Source organism: Embiotoca jacksoni, unplaced genomic scaffold (assembly GCF_022577435.1).
Source record: "Embiotoca jacksoni isolate LCO1_2020_lvr unplaced genomic scaffold, fEmbJac1.0.p SCAF_55, whole genome shotgun sequence".
Taxonomy (NCBI): domain Eukaryota; kingdom Metazoa; phylum Chordata; class Actinopteri; family Embiotocidae; genus Embiotoca; species Embiotoca jacksoni.
The window spans coordinates 1,535,721-1,550,152 of record NW_027185409.1 but is presented as its reverse complement, the minus strand read 5'-3'; the positions used below and the strand labels follow the sequence as shown (position 1 = coordinate 1,550,152).

Genomic DNA, 14,432 nt, shown 5'->3' with positions numbered 1-14,432 from the left:
TATTTATTTCCCAAATGTTTTTATTTCAAAGTTACAGTTCAAAGATTAAAAAAAAATGCTGAGGTCACTGATCATCAGTCAGAGGTCAAAGTTTATCACACGCTCCTTGAGAGCAGATAAAAAAAAAAAAAAGGTTGATTTTATATTTCAGGTGTCATTTTACCAGTCAAAACCAGTTTATCCTGAAAATGAAACATTTTAAAGAAGTGATTAGTTCAGAGTGGTTCGTTTCCTTCAGTCCGTTTATCAGCTCTGGATGTGGGTGTAGCTTCTTCCATCATATGTAGATGCTTCTAGGTGTTTCTAATGACATTGTTATTTATTAGTTTATTTATTATTAGTTTCAGCTTCATTCGACTCTGCTGTGAAAACAGATTAAAATAATAATAAAAAGTTGTAGTGTGAAGCAGAACGAACACACGACGAATCAATAAAAACTCAGAGAGGCTTTAAATATTGTTAAAAAATAATTTAATAACATTTGATTGAAACAGAAACAGAACAGTGGAGGGGCGTGTCCTCGGCTGTCTAATACTCTTTAATCATTATGAGGCAGACGGGACAAAAGGAAACAGGCGGCAGCAGCAGAGTCCCGGTTCATTAAAGGGTCGTTCCGCGGGCCCTTCAGTCTCTGTTGGCAGTCTCTCTCACACTCATTCAAAACAGAAAACACTACAGGCAGGCGGCCGCCCCGCCGATACCCGATCAATGATCAGTTTGTTTGATCGCTTTACCAAAATAAAAGTCCTGTTTATTCACTGACATAAAGAAAAGACAACGAGCACATGTCTGTCGCAGCTTCACTACGGGGTGGAGGTTGAGGGGGGAGGGATGGGGGGGGACGTCCTTTAAAACACACACGGAGGGGGTCAAACACCACAAGTGACACGTCACGCCCCCACCCCCCACCCCCCACAGGTAAATGAAATAAAAAAAGGGAGGGAAATGAATCCAACTGAAAGGTGAGAGAAACTAAAGAGAAGGTGATGAAGAGTAAAGGCTTCACTCAGCAGTCGATACTTACGGACACAAGCAGCCAATCAGAAGACAGGAGCTCTGAGGCCTCCGTCCTGGGTGGGGGCGGGAGGGGGGCACGGGCGGGGAGCTGCAGGAGGTGGGGGGACGTCTGTCTTACCTCATCTGATCTCACTCAGTCCCCTCTGATTACTTTTATTATCCATCAGTTTGATCAGAGATCCGATTGGCCGACTCCCCCGAGCTGCTCGTTCAAACTCACGCTGACCCCCGCCTGCTGACAGCTGTCGGCCAGCCGCCGCAGACGCTCAGAGGCTCCGCCTTCTGCTGCCTCGAACAGCAGCCGCTGCAGGGGGCGGGGCAAAGACAGAGGACAGGGGGAGAGGGGGTTGACAGGAAGAGGGGGAAAGAGAGAGGGTGGGGAAGGGGGTAGCAGCAGAGATGGAGGGACAGATGTGGGAGGAGGGAGAAATGGGAGGGGGGGGAGAAATGGGAGGGGGGGGGTACAGAGACAGAGGAGGTGAGGATGGGAGGGGGGGGGGGGCAGGTGAACATGCTGTATACAGGTGAGTTCAAACAGTTTACAGTCACTTCACCTCAGATGTAAAGCTCCGTCAAATTAAGAGCATGAATATAAGACTCTGTCAAATTAAAAGCATGAATATAAAGCTCCGTCAAATTAAGAGCATGAATATAAAGCTCCGTCAAATTAAGAGCATGAATATAAAGCTCCGTCAAATTAAAAGGATAAATGTAAAAGTCTGTCAAATTAAAAGCATACATGTTAGGTTCTGATCACAGCGAGCTACAGACAGGAAGTGAGCGAGTGTAAACCACTGTGTGTGTGTGTGTGTGTGTGTGTGTGTGTGTGTGTGTGTGTGTGTGTGTGTGTGTGTGTGTGTGTGTGTGTGCGTGTGTGAAGGGTGAATTACATGTGTCCACAGGGCCGCACACAGAGGGAGGTGATGGAGAGCCTGCTGATACATGAGTCGCACCTGGAAAACAACAAAGACAAAATAAAAGCAGGGAGCAGAAAACAGAGCAGAAGGAAGAAACACAGTCAGGTTCAGTCGTCTGGTAAACAAACAAACAAACAAGACAAACTTAAATCTAAGCCATCAACAACGTTCAGCGATGTGACGGCGCCACCTGCCGACCACGAGTCACCACATCAGCGTCACTCGTCTCTGCGTCCAGACGCAGGCAAAAACTAAACGTGTCGTTTTTCCCGCCCGAGTTAGCGGCAGCAGGAAGCTCCGCCCACCCTCCACCTCCACTCACCTGCGGTCGCTCCTTCAGCTCCCGCTCCACCGCGATCGCTCTGCACAGAAACACAGTCAGAGCTGATCAGACCTCAAAGGAGCTTTCCGCTCTCATTTCAAATCCCCCGATCGGACCCAGACGTCCCATCAGCCCCGGCTGTAAACATCATCATCATCATCATCATCCTCCCCAGACAGAACAAAGCTCCGCCCCCTCCGGCCTTCACCTGCACCACCAGTTGTGTTCGGTTCACTCACATCTTCCAGACGGCCAAACACCTCGGAGCACTGCTGCTCAGCATCCGCACCTGGAACCGCAGGTGCTCCATGTTCTCGTCCCGCCACTCCTGATGCAGCAACCTGAGGAGACACGGAGCAGCCCGTCAGGACAAACAACAACAACCACAACAACCAGAAGACAAACAACAACAACCACAACAACAAGACAAACAACCACTGCAACAAGACAACTAGAAGTAAAACAACAACAACAGGACAGACAGAGTCAATCCATGCTGAGACATGTGTCCATCAGCCTCTGAGGACATTTTGTTGACAGTCTGTGATGCAACCGGTCCTCACAACTAGACGGACTAGCACGTGTGTGTGTGTGTGTGTGTGTGTGTGTGTGTGTGTGTGAGAGAGAGAGAGAGAGAGAGAGAGAGAGTGAGAGTGTACCTCAGGCCCAGCTCAGTGTTGTTTGGCATGGTGTACCGCAGTCTCTCCAGGACCAGTGCATGCTGGGACGGCGGCAGGTGGCTCAGGTAAAGAGTCACCACCTGCAGATGGAAACATCAACACTTCCTGTTTGAGTCCAGCTGTGCAGCAGCAGCTGGAGGAGCTCCACAGAGGTGAGCTCCTCCTCCATTTAAACTGGTGAACGTGTCGGACTGCAGCTGCAGCGTCCGTCTTGCCTTGTTGTGGAAGCGGTAGCAGCTCCAGAACTCGGCCGGGTTGAAGGGAACCTCCAGCCGAGACGGGACCGTGCTCAGGGAGCGTTGGACCAGGTCCGAGAAGAGTTTGGACGGCCGGCCGTCGGCGCCGCAGGCCGGCTGGCTGCAGCTGAACTGCAGGTAGCTGCAGAGAGAGGACAGGGCGGTGAGCGGAGCAGCGATGCAGCCGAACATGCAGCAGGTCGTCGTCCCCGCAGAGAAACTCACTCCATCCACAGTCGGTGCAGCTCCTCCAGCTGCAGCGCCGATCCCAGAGCTCGCTCGAACGCCTCCAGCGTCTCCTCCACAGAGCCGTGACACCACTGCCACCGACTGAAACGACAACAACACGTTTAACAGGCCGTCGGCATGACTTAACCTGGGAGATTTAACCTGTGTTTAGCATGTTTAATGTGTTAACGTGTATTTACCGTGTTAACATGTCAGTGTGTGTTTAATGTGTATTTAACGTGTTTAATTTGTGTTAAGCATGTATTTAACGTGTTAATAACGTTCTGATGTTCTCTTCGATCCCAACAGGAAGTCTGCGGCGTCCTCACTGAGGACACGTTTCTGCGGGATGTTTGAGCGTGAACAGGTTGAGGAGACAAACCAGTGGACGAGGTGCAGGAAGGACGTCTGCTGCTGGAGCTGCTCCTCGAGCTCCTTCCTGACGACGGGACCTCTGAGCAGCTCGTCGGAGGGGAAACCCAGGACGTGGCTGAGGAGACCAAAAACAAACCGACTTCAGCTGGTCTGCTCTCGCAGAAACACACACACACCCGTCTGCACCTGCGTGAGCCGGACGTACCGCAGGACGTCCACCGGCGTCCTCTGACTCTGCTCGTCCTCACAGAGCGACAGGACGAATCCTCGGAACAGAGGCACGACAGCGCTCGCTTGGTCCTGAGGAGACAGCAGATTAAGAGACGGACTTCCTGCAGGGGGCGCTCTGCTTTCAGCCAGCCGCTCTTCTAACGGTGAGCGTGTGAGCTCACCTGAGCCGTGAGGAACCTGCAGGAGTGGTAGAAGACCTCGGCGTTGTGGGGACACTCGGCCAGAGCGTGCAGCCACGTGCCGACCGCCTGCTCGCCGTGTCCTCTGCAGATGTGGAGGTCGGCAAGCGCGTCCCTCAGAGCGCAGGACTCAGGACACACCTGCAGCAGCGACTCGCACAGAGACACGCCCTCCTCGTACCTGCAGGGACGCATCAGTCACTGCAGTTATCCTTCTGTTTTAGTCAAATCTGACATTAGAATTTATTGGACACATGTCTCTCACATCTGCAGCACTTTGTGGAGGAGGATGAGGTTGGTGTGAAGAGGAAGACAGTCCAGCGTCCTCTCCCGGGGGGACAGAGACTCCTCACTGCACTGATGGACTGCATCTGAGAGGACAAACAGAGACACGGTGAACGTTTCAGCCGCCGTCTCCATCCTGTCTCCGTCTGTCCACGAGAGACTCTCCTTACCTTCGAACAGGGCGACCAGGATGTCGGCCGGCGTGCTGACGTCCTGCGACGTCCTCCAGGGCAGCAGGAAGGACGCCCTGCTGACCAGCCGGGACGGGTTGGAGTCTGCCGGGTCGTACAGGGCGGCCGGCAGCCGGTCGAACTCGGTCAGGTGGATGTAGCAGAGCCAGAGCAGCGTGCGGTCGCCGGCGGTCAGGTGCTCGGCGACGCTCCGGTCCTGAGGACACTTCAGGGCGTTCTGAAAGGACCACACATCTCTACTGCAGCGAGTTCACAAGCCCCGCCCCTTAATGTTAATCTGCGCTCCAGCCCCGCCCTCCTCATCTTAATGTGGTAATCAGGTGACCACACCTCCACCTAAACTTAAGCGACCACACCCCCGCCCACCTGTAGGAGAGCCAGGGCCGCCTCCATCCGTCCAGAGAACAGACTGAGCTGCACCCTGAAGAGCAGAGCCTCCATCAGCTGGAAGGACAGTCTGTCGGAGACACCGGAGGACGCCTCGGCGAGGAGGAACTGCAGCAGACGACCGCACACGTAGTCCTTCCCCTCGAAGGAGCTCTCCAGGTTCAGGTACTGCAGAGACAAGAGGTCACGGGTCAAAGGTCACCTCACATGGCCGATCCACCGAAGGTGCCGACGACGGCCGTCAATCATCCACAGCTGCTTACGTTCCACCACACTCGGTAGTCGGGCGCGTGCTCCACAGCCATCTCGCACATCTCCTGCACCTCCTCCCTGCTGCCCCGCCGGGAGAACAGACTCAGGTAGTGACTCCACACCTCCGGGTCCTCACAGTTACTCTCCAGAGACCGAGACAGCGTGTTCAGGGCCGCCTCCAGACACTCTGCTGCAGGACTGCACGGACACAGGAGGTCAGGGGGCGGAGTCACACAGGAGGTCAGGGGGCGGAGTCACACAGGAGGTCAGGGGGCGGAGTCACACAGCAAGTAAGGGGACAGAGTCAAGGGGGGCAGAGAGAGGGTCACAACGGGAGGAGTCACAGGAGGAGACAGAAGGACGGTTACAGGGGGCGGAGTCAGAGAGGACGGAGACAGAGGACAGAAGGACAGAGGAAGTGTTTGGGGACTCACGTCTCCTTCTGGTTCAGGTACTTGAAGGCCAGTTTGATCCACAGCTGGGTGTCCCGTGGACTCTCTAGGACGCTGCTCTCCAGGTTCGATATGTCGTCCGTCTCACTGACAAAGTACCGTCTGTCCTCAGACGTGACGCAGACGTCCACAGCAGACCGGCTGCTGTCAGAGCCGTCGTCTGGACAACAAACAAACACAAACACAGCTGAAGGTCAGCTGATCGGAGGTCAGAACAGAACCTCCTCAGACCCCCTCAGATTCTGTCCCCTCACCTCGTCTTCCAGGCGTCAGGTGTCCAGCTGTAGCCTCGTCCTCGCTGTTGTCCTCTGGGCTGCTCGGTGCGGATGGCTTCGGCCTCCACCTCCTCCCATCTTTACAGGTGGTGAACGGAGGAACTGGAGGAGACACGGGGAGACAAGAGGAGACACGATGAGAGACGTCTGCGGTCAGACGATCAGAGCGACCAATCAAACGTCACCTACTGTGTCTCCGGCTCTCGTTGACTTTACTGACGAGGAGGACGGCCTTCTGGTCCACAGACATTCTGTCTCTGTTCTGTCCAAACAGCTGCTGCATGTACCTCTCTGGAACACACACACACACACATACACACACACACACACACACACACACACACACACACACACACACCTTTGATTATTGATTATGAACAGTTTGTATTGATTGATTGATTATTGCTTCATGTCCACAGACTCTCTCAGACAGGTGAGCATCCACCTGGTCCTCTCAGACATACCTGTGGCCGCACTGACGGCCTCGTCTGAGCTGCTCTCAGAACAGCCAATCAGAGGCAGGCTGTAGGACAGGATGTCCTGGAACAGCTGGTTTCCTGTCAGAGTGCAGTTCCTCATGTGCTGCCTGCAGGGGGCGACATCACATAGGAAGAGGGTCATCGTCTCAGGAACATCACTTAATGTGATCATCACATCATGTGATCCTTGCCTCATGATTTCTGTATGTTCCGTGTGTTCTCCATGTAGAAAATGAAAGATCCACTCACCATCTGCAGCCGTCATCGTTGCAGGTTCCTGTGAGGTCGAAGCGACAGAAGCTCCTGTTGGGTTGGACGGAGTTACTGAAGGACACCGAGCTCAGAGACAGCTTCTCCTTAGTTCGGTAGTATGGACTGAACCTGAGGACAGGGGGGGGCAGACAGAGACCTGAACCTGAGGTTGTCTGGGATGCAGGACTGTATTTGAATGACTTGTCATCAGCTGTACGTTTACCCATGATGCATCGGGAGAAGGACGAGGCGTACCTGTACGACCTGAACGCCAGCAAAGGGCTGTGATAGGCTCCGAAGGGGACGGGCCTCAGCTCTAAGCCGCCTGATTGGCTCGTTGACGTTTCCACCTCCACTGGAAGAACCTGCGCGAGGACCAGAGAACACTGAGCACAAGTGTGACCACATGATGACAGGCTCCTCCCCCATCAGCTGTGAGGAGTGTGCTGTGGCGGTGCTCACCTGTGCGGCGGGGGCGTGGTCCTGGTGCGGTCCCAGCTCGTGCAGCTCCCTCTGAAGCAGCTCTCCCAGCCCGGCCTGCTGCTGGTCCCGGGTCCTCAGAGCCTCCAGGTCCAGACCCGCAAACATCTCCGCGGGCAGCTCGCAGCCGGCCGCCGTCTTGGCCGGCTTGCTGCCGTCTTTGGTGGGGGCGGAGCTCGGTGTGTCCAGGTGGGGTTTGGTGAAGGAGTTGCTGGACTGACGGAGGGAGGAGCGGCGGCCGCCTTTGGTTGCAGCGGCGGGCGCAGCGGGTTCCGGTTCGGTTTCGTCCTCGCTGTCCAAGGTGAGTTTGTCCTGGGTGAGGTCGTGCAGCGAGGGCTGGGGGAGGGGGATGGGGATGGGCAGAGAGAAGGGGGCGGAGGGGGCCGGCGGTTGAAGTGGAGGGTTAGGGGAGATGGCGGCCCGCGGCGGCGCCGGCTCCGCTCCGACTCCTTTGTGGCGCAGCGCCTGAGCCTCCTTCAGCTTCTGGATCTTCAGGGCGTACTCGGACTCCAGCTGCTGCAGCCGCTGCTTCTGGGCGATGAGCTCCACGAAGTGACGGGAGGAGCCGCGAGGGGCGGAGTCAACGCGCTGCAGCTTGGTGGGCTGTAAGACAAAGGGGCGATACTTTCAACACACACTGGCGTCCACATTCTTTAAACATCAGAGGTTTTTAACAGACATGAGACGTAACATGTCCCCCTGCGCCCCCCTTCTCCCTCTCCCTCTTCCTGACCGACAGGAAGTTGTCGGCATGCCTCACCAGGTTCTGTCCGGAGACCGCTCGCCGCTTGGGTCCTCGGCCGACCGCCCGCTGAGCCTGAAGCAGCTCCTGCTCCAACCGGACCGCCAGCGTCTTCTTCAAGGACACCCGATGTTCCACACGCTGCACCTGCGGAGGACGAGGACACGCGCACCTGAAACACATCTGACCGCTTCAACCGCCACCTGAGATCTGTCGTGCTCTAAACCCTGAGCAGTGACTGCAGGCACAGGACAACCTGACAGTCACCCGTGAACTCACCTGCTCCTGCAGCTTCTTCAGCAGCGTCCTGTTGGCACCGACGATCTTCTCCGACGCCAGCAGCTGCTCTCTCAGTTTGGACACTTTGGCTTCGGCGGCCTTCAGAGACTCCGCCTTCTTCAGCTTCTGTTGCAGTAGGTGTCTGAGGACGGCCTCGTCCCTCTGCAGCAGGTCTCTGTAGGGACGGGACCAGCACCAGGTGTCAGTCATTCTGTTAAACTGTTCTGCAGCTGAAGGCCCACATCTGACCAGAACTTCTCAGACTTTCCGAGATCTTTTGAGACCTTATTAGGCCTCTAGAGAACTTCATTAGATCGTCTGAGACTTTGAGATCTTTTGAGACCTTCCCAGACTTTCTGAGACTTACTTGTCAGACCTCCTTTCTCAGAAGTGGACCGATTCTGTCAGTCGGAGCTCCCGTCGGCTCTCGGTTCTGGAAACTGACCGTGAAACTCGCGACTTACCGGTGTTTGTTAAGCCTCTGCTCCGCCTCTGTCAGCTTCAGGGCGTAGTCCAGGACCGGGGCGGCAGGTGAGCTGGTGCCGCGAGGCCCGTGGTCCTTCAGCATCCTCTGCTTCTCCCTGCTGCGAGGAGTCAGAGGGGTCAAACAGCAGAACCTCGGACAGTCGGTACCGTGTCATGTACGTTCAGTGTGGTGTCACGCGGCTACCTGGCGATCTCCTCCTTAAGCAGACGGTACTCGGCCTTCTTGGCTTCGGGTAAGGCCTCCGGAGTCCGGACCGGGTTGTTCTCCTTCTCGCTTCCCGACGCTCCTTTAGGCTTTGCCGCCTGCAGAAACATCATAACACACACCGTCAAGAGATCTGGACCAGAACCTGAGTCTCAGAGAGATTCAGGACCGGTAAAAGGAGCTGCACCTCCACAGTCCTCCGCGCCTCCTTGATCATGAACTCCAGTCCTCCGAACACCGTCTGGGCAGAACCGCAGGCGTCCAGGTCAGAGTCGCTGTCGTCAGAGTCGTTGAGAGACACCACCACCGACTTGTGTCTGGGCAGCTGCGGAGACAGGAGACAGACAGGAGATGAAGACAAGGAGACAGACAGTTAAGACTCCTCTGCGGCGATGAAGATGAGCGTCTCTCTTACCACCAGCGGAGCTCTGGTGGCATGGTGTCCTCTGGCGAACTTGCTGGGTCGGGACTGAGACACCGTGTTCAGATTGACGGTGCTCAGGTTCCCTCTGGTCGGCTGCTGGACGTCGGCAGGAGGTGGACAGCTCGGAGACGGAGGACCGCTGGAGTCCCTCTGCAATAAGGACAGAACGCAGCATCAGCACCGGAACTGGACACCCCCCCGACTCCCGAGGTCTCATTCACCCGGAGACCTCGACCCCAGTATGACTCACCTCGCCGGTCAACACCCTCTTGTTGGCCATCGACATCAGACAAGTCTCCCTGAGCAGCATCTCCTCCTCTTCCTCTTCATCGGCAAAGGGCGGCTTGGGGGGGGGCTCCAGCTCGTCCGGTGGGGGGGGCAGAGGGGGAGGCGGTGGAGGAGCCCCGGACAGCAGGTGGAGGGGGAGGGGCTAGGAGAGGAGTAACAGCAGAGTAACTGAGTACAGGTCAATGAAGGAGATCAGTGAGTGAGGTTTTGTTGTGACGGCGGCGTGCGTACCATTCCGAAGGCGGCGGCGTCGGCAGCGTACATCAGAGGGAAACCTCCCGGCTCGGCGGCGAACAGCTGGCGAGTCGGCGACGGCACTGAAACACAGAAGGCGTTAAATGGGAAACAGGAAGTGAAGGGCGGTGGCAGGTGTTCGGTCCCGCCTGCTCACCTGGTGAACCGGGCTCGCTGTCCGTGTCCATCGCCACCTCGTCGTAGTTGTCGTACTGGTAGAGGTTCCCCGAGGCGTCCAGGGACGGTTTGCCGGTGGACTTCCTGTGCTCGCGGTCCCTGGACTGAACAGAGAACACCCAAGTGGGTTAGTTCTGGTTCTCGCGGCGGAGACTCAGGTGGCGGCGGCGGTGGACGCTCACCTTGCTGCGCGTCCTCCTTGTCCCGCCCACCAGCTTCATGAAGCGGTTATACTGCTCGTCCTGGTTTGACAGGTCGCGAATCCGGCGGATTTCCTCCTCCCGTTTGCGGCGCTCCTCCTCCTCCTGCCGCCGACTCTCCTCCTGCTCACGCTGCTGCTGCAGCTTCCACGTCCTCAGCTGCTGCTTCCTGAAGGCCTGCTTCGCCGCCGAGCCTGAGAGACACCGGATCACACCCGTCACCACCATGTCCAAAGGACACGCCCCACCACCCATCACCACCATGTCCAAAGGACATCTACCCGCAGGCCCCGTCTCACCTGCGCCCATCATCTTCTTGGTCGGGTGAGGTTTTCCTGGAGTCCGCTTCCTCTCCAGAGGAGGTTTGGGACCCGGTCTGGGACTCTGTTTGGGTCTGTCTCTGTCTGGAAGTCTCTCTCTGTCCCTGTCAGGAGGACGGGCCCCGGTCTTGGTCCTGTCCCGGTCCAGAGGTTTGGACCTGGTCCTGGTCTTCTCTGCAGCGGCTGCAGCGGCGGCAGCGGCAGCAGCGGCGGAGGAGGCCGACCGGGTGGTGACTCTCTGCCTGCCGGGCGGAGCAGCGGCTCCGGGAACCAAGCCGGAACCAGAACCCTTCTCCTGGGCCGCCTTAGTGATCCGGTCTTTGCTCTTCTTCATCACCTGCAGCTCCTTCTGCTGCCACTTCTTACTGGCCGACTGCAGAGCGAGGAGACGCAGCTGCATCTCCGACAGCTCCTCCTCCTCCACCTTCACCACCGGCTGAGGACACACAGGAAAAAACACACCTCCGTCATCCACACGCAGGTGAACAGGTGTTTAGGGGACAGGAAGTGGTGGCGGCTCAGGCTCACCTTGTCAGGTGAGATAACCGAGTCCTCGCTGGACGCCGACGACTCTCTGCAGCACGCACACGTCTGCGGGCGTTTCTGCGTGTCGTCCTCCTGCTCCGCCTCTTTAGCTGCTTCTTCTTCTGTGGTGCACTGTCCTCCTGCACCGGACGACAGACAGGAAGTGATTTTGGAGATTAAAAAAAAATAAAAACGTCTTTCAAACCCGTGGCAGTATGTGTGTTTGTGTGTGTGTGTCCTCACCGCAGCACACACACGCCCTCTCCTGCGCAGCTTTTCCTTCTTCTTCTTCTGTGGTTCGCAGCTCTCCTGCATCTGCCGACACACAAGACAAGGAAGTGTCACGACCACTTCATCAGAAAACACACACACACACAAAGATAAACGCAGAGGAAAGCACTCATCACCAAACTTCACCTTTCTCCCTCGGCTCCGCCTCCAAAACTCACCTACGCCCTCAGCTCCGCCTTCTTCCCCAGGCTCAGCCCTCTTCCTCTGCAGCTCATCCAGGTCCGCCGGCGTGGGGAGTCTCTGCCGCAGCGGTTTGATGTTGAACGCCTGGAACACTTTCTTCTCCTCCTCCTTCTCCAGCTCCGACGGCTCCTCCGTCGGTTCGGTTCCCGGTCTGGTCTCCAGGGTGACGTCCGGCACGTCGTCTCCGGGAGGCGAGGCGGCCGGCTCCAGAGCCATGGTCTCCTCCTTGCGGATGCACTCGAGCTCCAGCTGGATCTGCTTGTACTTGGACAGCAGGTCCTCGAAGGACTCGTCCACGATGGTCTCCGGTTTGGGGACGACGTGGATCACCTTTCTGGGCCGGTTCCTCCCAGCCGGCTTCTCTGAGGTCTCACGTCAGGGACACAACTCATCAATCCTGTCATTGATCCACTGATCATTTCAGTCATCAGAAAACACACACACACACACACACACACAGAGACAGATACACACACCTGATTGTTTCTGTCAGCTGACTGATCAGATCATGTTTCAGAGACTCTGCTCCATCACTGATCAATCGATTGATTATCAGACTGTTATCGACCTGTTAACTGATCCATCATTGGTGGTTCACAGTGACCCGACTGACTGACTGACTGACTGAGTGAGTGAGTGATCCATTGATCCACTGATTAATCGATTATCAGACCGGTTCAGACCCTCACACACCGGTCCTCCAGCTGAAATGTACCGGGGCTGCAGCATGGAGCTCCCGGGTTTCTCTCCTCTAATTAACCTCCTTCTCTGGAGACTCTCCTCCGTCTCACGGTGCCACTAATCAGGAAAGGATACGTTTCCTCGACGGGGAGCCGTGAGTCTCTCCGGGCCCGTAACGACCAGGGGGAGCTCTGCTGATTCCCCCCCGGCCGCCTCGGCCCCAGGCCCCGCGTCCACCGTTCGGCATGGCCCGGTGCCTGAACTTGCCCAGGGCGCCGTGGCTCCGCTCCCAGAAACTGGACCGCGGGCTCGGCTCGCCGTGCGGACCGAGTCCCGGCAGCGGCGGCGGCGGCTGAGGCGGAGCGGGAGGCCGGTCGGGCCCGCTCGGCCCACACTGCTGCCTGTGGCTCGGTGGGAAAGGGCCGTGTACGTGAGGTCCGAGGTTGTACGGCATTAGGTGGCGGAAATCGGGCGGCTGGTGTCCCAGGTGGGGCGGCATGTTGTGCGGGTGTTGGTGCGGTTTTCGAGCCCGCGGAGGAGCGCGGCCGCCGGGCCTGCTACCATCCCCCCGCCGCATCGGCACGTTCTCCTCGGTTTCATCGTCGCAGATCTCTCCGTCTTCGAGCTCCCCGTCCTCCGTGGGAGACCGAGTCGGCGCGTTTACATCCATGTCGAGGGTACGGCAGTAGCCGTAGCAGTCGCCCGCGGGTCGTGGACTCAGCAGACGGTCGCTGCGGAGCTCATTTCTCCGTCTTTAACTCCGCTTCATGGAGACTCGGTCTACTCCGACTGATAGCGTTAGCTCACTGCTAGCTTCCGGCTGCTAGCGCGTAACTCGAAAGTCTCGTATGTTCTTGTTGTATCGCGGGACTGGACGCAGCCAGGAAGCAGCCCATATAAGGATGGTGTTGTTTCAGCTGGTATTTTATGAACAGAAGAAACGTGAATGTTTCTGCAATGTAACCTGAGTCATATAAAAACAAATTAAACACTAACATCCGGTTGATATTAAGCCAAAGAGCTGTTGTTAAGGATCTATTGAACATTGATTATTCTTGTGTTGTCACTGAGACGCTCCTGTTTCACGACATTATAAAATCAGAGGGCTGCAGGGAAACTGAAGGACGATGTGACCTGTTGAAACTTGGACCGACGGAGTCATAAAACTCTAGGACTTTCTGTTCAGAAAACTTCCTCTGCAATCAGACACTTCCTCAGCCAATCAGAGACAGGGGACCTTGGACCGGGGCCCAGACCCTGACCTCTGACCTCTGTGAGGACAGATGGATGTCAAAACAGTCTGGATGACAAGGAGGAGGACGAAGCCAACACGCTAACTGGGCGGGTCGTGAAGAAAACAGGTCGGGTCCTGAAGAGCGCAGGTCCTCTGGGTTTATTAGTACGCCCGGTTTAAACGCCTGTCAAATAGTAAAACCAGTTTTCATGAGTCAGTGAGAGAAACAGCAGCAAACAGCCTAAATATCAACTAACTTAAATACTAACCAACCAACTAAACGTCCACACTACAATAAAAACATGTTTTGATGTCTCAACTAACTGACTGACTAACTAATTAACTGACTAACTAACTAACTAACTTACTGACTAACTAACTAACTTACTGACTAACTAATTGACTGACTAACTCACTAAAAATCCAACTGACTAACTAACTAACTAACCGACTGAATAACTAACTAACGGACTGTCTAACGAACTAACTGACTAATTAACTAACTGAATAACTTACCAGCTGACTAACAAAAAAACTAACTAAACTAACTAACTGAATAAATAACTGACTAACTGAATAACTAACAAAATAAATACATAAATAACTGACTAACTAACTGAATAACGAACTGACTGAATAACTAACTAACCAACTAACTAGCTCCAATGACCTTTCAGTTCTTTTCAGGTTCTTTCTGTAACCGTGGTGATTTCAGTGTGCTGGAATTTGATTGGACGAGAGCAGGGAAACGATCTGGTTTGATTGATAAAGTTCTTTGACCAACAGAAAACATTTGGATGTGAGAACACAGACAGAGAGAGACTCTGCAGGCAGGATATAGAGGGTGGAGGACCAGATCTTCCTCTCTCCTCCTCTTCCTCCCAACCAGGCAGGATGTCAGAGAGGGGGATGGGGGGCGGAGGAG

At 55.6% G+C, this 14,432-nt stretch overlaps 1 protein-coding gene across 2 annotated transcripts; it reads right to left on the bottom strand.

The window, feature by feature from the left end:
• Positions 1 to 454: 454 nt before the first annotated feature.
• On the bottom strand, positions 455 to 13,070 carry LOC138212380 (zinc finger C3H1 domain-containing protein-like). Of its 2 annotated transcripts, XM_069172729.1 has the most exons (36): positions 12,409 to 13,070; positions 11,568 to 11,954; positions 11,362 to 11,433; positions 11,122 to 11,258; positions 10,573 to 11,029; positions 10,256 to 10,467; positions 10,054 to 10,177; positions 9,894 to 9,979; positions 9,625 to 9,804; positions 9,366 to 9,524; positions 9,138 to 9,275; positions 8,930 to 9,048; positions 8,724 to 8,843; positions 8,260 to 8,434; positions 7,999 to 8,127; positions 7,221 to 7,841; positions 7,014 to 7,123; positions 6,756 to 6,887; positions 6,492 to 6,613; positions 6,217 to 6,318; positions 6,007 to 6,129; positions 5,735 to 5,912; positions 5,312 to 5,498; positions 5,028 to 5,216; positions 4,641 to 4,878; positions 4,451 to 4,556; positions 4,168 to 4,366; positions 3,981 to 4,075; positions 3,783 to 3,890; positions 3,398 to 3,502; positions 3,152 to 3,314; positions 2,916 to 3,016; positions 2,496 to 2,597; positions 2,257 to 2,296; positions 1,908 to 1,970; positions 455 to 1,321 (listed from the first exon to the last, which is right to left on the bottom strand). In XM_069172729.1, exons 1-36 carry the CDS (start codon positions 12,941 to 12,943, stop codon positions 1,190 to 1,192), a joined length of 6,246 nt encoding a protein of 2,081 aa, XP_069028830.1. In that variant the 5' UTR covers positions 12,944 to 13,070; the 3' UTR covers positions 455 to 1,189. The 2 variants fall into 2 exon arrangements, with proteins under 2 accessions (XP_069028830.1, XP_069028829.1); XM_069172728.1 differs by having other exon boundaries at positions 1,229 to 1,970.
• Between the last annotated feature and the right edge of the window lie 1,362 nt (positions 13,071 to 14,432).